The 5340-nt window shown below is 43.0% G+C and overlaps 1 protein-coding gene across 1 annotated transcript in view; it reads right to left on the bottom strand.

The window, feature by feature from the left end:
- Window positions 1-5340, bottom strand: part of LOC101849161 (pre-mRNA 3' end processing protein WDR33) — a gene marked incomplete at its 3' end in the record, with an annotated part of 29364 nt that overhangs the window by 1801 nt on the left and 22223 nt on the right. The window contains 3 exon segments of the mRNA XM_005109076.2: window positions 1-405; window positions 1172-1249; window positions 2442-2545. Coding sequence (XP_005109133.2) covers window positions 1-405; window positions 1172-1249; window positions 2442-2545 — 587 coding nt within the window.

The following is a 5340-nucleotide window of genomic DNA, read 5'->3' as shown; positions in this document are numbered from 1 at the left end:
TGGGCTGTCCGGGCGGCCCCGAAAGGATCATAGGCGGGGCCCCGGGACCCCCTAGCATGATAGGACCTGGAGGCAGCATGACCCCCGACCCCTCGCCCGACGACAGCTGATGCCGCAGCTGGCCGGCCAGGGCGGCCCCGATGACCTGCTGGGCCAACATGAGGCTGGACTTGCGGTCCATGATCTGCGCGGCCATCTTCTGCTGCTCCTTGTGCAGCTGTTCCTTCTTGATCGCCTCCACGTCGATCTCGCCCGACCAGGCCGCCTCGAACATCTTGGGCACGGGCCTGGCGTACGGCACCTTCCGCTGGGCCGCCTTGTCGTGCTCGGCCTTCATCAGGGCCACGTCCTCTTCCCAGTCCAGGCCCGGGATGGCCGGGAGCTCGTTCTCCGACCGCTTCTCTTCTGCAAGGTCAAAGGAGGGGAAAACAAATTTGTATGCATTATAAACAAAGGAATAAAAATGAAATTTGCACACACAGGCGAAACAAGATTCAAGATGTTTGTATATTTTATTCTTTGTAAAAGGGAAAATATAAGCTATTTGCATACACAGGTAAAAGAAAAAAATAATATTATATTTCTACCCATAAGTAAAGAAAAAAACTGGATATTTGTCCATATAAACAAAGGAAGAAAAAAACCCAACAAACTTGTACACATAAATCCAAAATAAAAAAATTAATTAAAAATTTGTATACATGAATTTTTTTTAACAGGATATTTGTACACGAAAGGAAAGGGGAAAAAAAAACCCACAAGATATTTGAGCATAAATAGGCATACCAAAAAAAACCCCAATATAACAAAGGATATAAAACAGGATGTCTTGCTTTGTCTTAAAATTTCCGTGAGTACATCGTATGTTAATGTTTTTAGTTTTAGTTGAAGTTTTTGAAGTTTTACAGCGCTCGCAACTGCATGCGGTCATATGAGCGCCAGAAGATTAGAGGTGTTACAAGATAGTAACAAACGTTTGATAGGAAAGAAGGAGCAAACCACACCAGAGCACCCGCCAACCACCCACGTATCTAATGTTAATGTTTAGATCACAGTTCAAGCTTATGTCGTAGCAACAAACAAACAAATATCATGAAGCAGACACGCTCGTCTCACAAAAACTCTAGCCCCCCACCAACCCCTGACCAGTGTGTTTGACTTGACCTCTCACCTTTGACCTGCAAGTGCTCGGGCAGTCCGTGCTCCAGACCCATGCCGGGCAAGCTGGGCATCGCTGACGGTTCCTGGTCTGTGGACGGGAGAGACAGTGAGGGGGGGGGACGTCAACAGGGGGGGACAATTCATGTTCTATACATCAACACAAGCATGTGTGTGTGCGTAAAGAAAGGTGCCAAATGTCGGATTTTGACCATTTTGAGTTAAAGGTTGTACCTAATAGGAAATTAATTCAATGCTGAACACAGTGGTTTTTTAATTTTTGAGATATCTCAAGTAGTTTTCGATATTGCACTTTTATGAGGAAGGGTAAAAAGATTTAATTTTGAGAAAATTAGCTTTTAAGTTTAGGAAACATACAAACTTGGAAAAAACGATGATCAATTGTTTCTAAAGTATTAATTGATGGAAAGTTCATTTCCAATTTGGCATTCAGTTGACATCAATATCATGATTAGAATTCAATGGTGAAACATAGCAGGGAAGAGAAAACATGCTTCAAGAATAAATTTTAACACCTTTTAAAAGCTGTTTTCATTACCTCTTTTTTAAATATACCCTAGTCTCAAAATTATTCAAAATAAAATATATAGAAGTCAAAGAAATGAAAACCCTTTTAACACATTGTTAAAAAATGGTGGAACTATGATTTGTTTATGGGAACACATTTTGGTTTTTTTTTAAGTGACTTTTTGTCATTATCAGCCCGTAGCTCAAAATGGTCTGTGGCGACTTTTGGTAGCTTTCTTAGGCAAACACACATATGTAAGAAGAAAAGTCTATGTAAACAGCACACACAGATGGACAAGGAAGTCTATATATTGCTGCCTCAGAAATACAAAGTTCTATCTGATATTTTTGGCCCTTTTGAGTTACTAAAACCATGAGGTCTGAAACCAAATCGTCTTGCTGCTCAAAGAATTGCGTTAAAAAAAGTATGACTTTTGGAGCTCCAAAATTTTTTTCGGTCAAATTTCTCAAAACTAGATCTAGATCCGGGTTCTCTATATTTTTCATCCAAAGTAATACAAATAAACGGGGACATCATGGAAACAGAAAAGGATGCTCAGGACAGGCTTCGCTGGAGTAATGTTGTTGATGGCCTGTGCTCCACTGGGAGTTCAAAAGGGCAAGAGAGAGAGAGAATACAAATAAACAGGCTTCAGGACGATACCAATATCTCTACATGCCCCCAAAATTGACTAATTACTAATGCATGGCCTAATTCCACTGTATCACGAAAAGAATTCAAGCATGTCTCTCACTGGTGTACTCCCAGATTTCTTGCTCCATCATTCCAGTGGGCAGGTTGTTCAGGTTGTACTTGTCTCGCATTTCGTCACCCGGTCGATTGCGAGTCCAGAATTTTCTGGGAGGGTTAAAAAAAATATTTTTTTTAAACAAAAAAACCTTAAATCTTCCAAACAGTATGGTTGAGCGACTGAAAATGTTAGGAAGAATTTGGGTAGATAGAAAGATGTTTTAGTGTAACTTTAGTCAGATATGTAGGGAGGAGGAGAGAAAAGGATGATAGGTGATTGATAGAACAGAAGGAGCAATCCACACCAGACAGAGCATCTACCAACTGCCCACACCAGAGCACCCGCCACCCATCCACACACCAGAACACCCGCCACCCATCCACACACCAGAGCACCCGCCACCCATCCACACACCAGAGCACTCGCCATCCATCCACACACCAGAGCACCCGCCAAAAAAGAAATTCATGAAATGTTTAAAAGGGGTTATACAGCATTTTTCCATATGAGACTGGGCTACTCAAACTGCAATTTCATAACCTTCACAAAAAACTGAATTGGCAAAACGCAAACAAAGAAAAAATCTTTAAAACAGCAGACTAAAAAAATCAAAATGCTCTCCACAATTTTCATACACAATACAATAAGCCCTTTATCAAAATACTCTCCAATATTTTCAGATACCGTACATTAAGGACTTTTCCATGTCCCCTAATTGCACTCAACATGAATAGGTCAAATAAGTGCCACGTATTAGAGGCAATACTAGAGAGCGGCATACAAAGAAAACAAGGAGGAGAGATAAGGACGATAAATGTTCAATAGGAAAGGAGGAGAGATAAGGAAGATGGGTGTTTGATAGAAACAAAAGAGGAGATATAAGGACAATTGATGTTTGACAGGAAAGAAGGAGAGTTTTTGGGGGGGGTTTTAGTAAGTGTTTTACAGCACTTGCAACACAATAAGGTCACATAAGTGCCGAAGATTTAGAGGTGTTACAAGAGAGTAACAAACATAATAAAAAAGGAGGAGAGATAAGGACTATAGATGTTTGATAGGGAAAAAAAGGAACAAACCCCACCGCAGGTGAAAAGAGGAAGATATATGTTGTAAAAACCCTTTCCCGAGGACACAAATGTCTTACGTGGCGTGATCGTTGGATCCGGAGGCCAGAATGTGTCCCAGCGGGTGCCAGCCCACGCTCCACACCATCCCCTCGTGGGCCTCCTCGATCCCGCCGATCTCGTGGTCGCAGCCCACCATCCAGAACATGAGCGCACCGTCGGCGCTCCCGCTGACAAACAGACCCTCATGGACGGGATGCCAGCCGATAGCTGTGGAGAAGCAAATTTTTTTTTAAAAACAACTCTTTCGACGGCTTGGTACTTCCGGCTTCAAAACTACTTTACACCAACTTTTGTTATAATCGAATCTGAAATCTCAGGCTGAAGAATAATCGTTATTAGCAACATGTTGAGATGGGTCATTATTTTCCCTATATATTCATATATGATACATGTGCCTAATTGAACTTTAAAATCTTTAATTTGTCCGAGGGGAGGCAAAAATCTAAAAAAAAGTAGGTCCCAGATAGGGCCCACTCCAGTTAGATAATTTAGGACTGTCCCCGCTGTTTTATGCAAGAAAAATTCTGAAATTATGCAAACTGAGCCCAAAAATGTGAAATTATGTGATTCTGTTAATTTAAACAAAGAATGATAAGGGAAAATAATTTGAAATTATGAAAATAATGATCAAATTTTGCTAAATTATGCGGGTTTCCAAGCCCTGCCTGTCAGGGCCATCCCAGGCTGAGAGGGATATAACATCCCAGAAGAAAGACTTGAGATAATTGATATAAATTTCTCCCCACTAGGGAATCGAACTTGGGGTCTCCTGCGTGTGACAGCAAAGAGCCTAACTGCAGCAACATCGCAGACACCAGAGAAGAAAACACTCACCTGTGGCCTCGCGCTTATGTCCCTTGAACGTCTGCATCTCTTCCTTGAGGTTTCGAACATCAAACAGCTTGAGCAGATGGTCGCGCGACGCTGTCAGCATCCAGTTGCCATTCTTGTGCCACTTGAGATCCATGACCGTGTGCTTGTGGGCGTGTCTGTGGACAGAGGGGTGTGTACGAGGGAATAGATTTGTGGGCGTGTCTGGGGACAGAGGAGTGTGTACGAGGGAACAGATTTGTGGGCGTGTCTGGGGACAGAGGAGTGTGTACGAGGGAATAGATTTGTGGGCGTGTCTGGGGACAGAGGAGTGTGTACGAGGGAATAGATTTGTGGGCGTGTCTGGGGACAGAGGGGTGTGTATGAGGTAATAGATTTGTGAGCGTGTCTGGGGACAGAGGGGTGTGTATGCGGTAATAGATTTGTGGGCGTGTGAGGGGACATGTGAGGGGATAGATTTGTCGGCATCTCTGGAATCGTTACATTCACAGGAGGGGTGGCACATACAGACGGCACCCTGACCATTCCTTCCAGGATAAGATCGACTGTATATAGATAGATAGATAGATAGATAGATAGATAGATAGACAGATAGATAGACAGATAGACAGATAGATAGACAGACAGATAGACAGACAGATAGACAGACAGATAGATAGACAGATAGATAGACAGATAGACAGACAGATAGATAGACAGATAGATAGATAGATAGATAGATAGATAGATAGATAGATAGATAGATAGATATAGACAGACAAATAGACAGACAAACATAAGACATTAGCGAGAGACAAGAACACACACATAGGCGTGACTCACAGAGTGGCCAGGGCGTCCCCCGTCCGCGGGTCCCACAGTTTGACGGGCTGCTGGTTGTCCTTGCTGCCCGAGGCCAGGAGGGACTTCTGGGGGTGCCAGTCTACACACCGCACGTCTGCTCC

This window comes from Aplysia californica, unplaced genomic scaffold (genome assembly GCF_000002075.1).
Source record: "Aplysia californica isolate F4 #8 unplaced genomic scaffold, AplCal3.0 scaffold00747, whole genome shotgun sequence".
Classification (NCBI taxonomy): domain Eukaryota; kingdom Metazoa; phylum Mollusca; class Gastropoda; order Aplysiida; family Aplysiidae; genus Aplysia; species Aplysia californica.
Note: the sequence above shows the minus strand (reverse complement) of the source record. Positions and strands in the feature narration are given on the sequence as shown.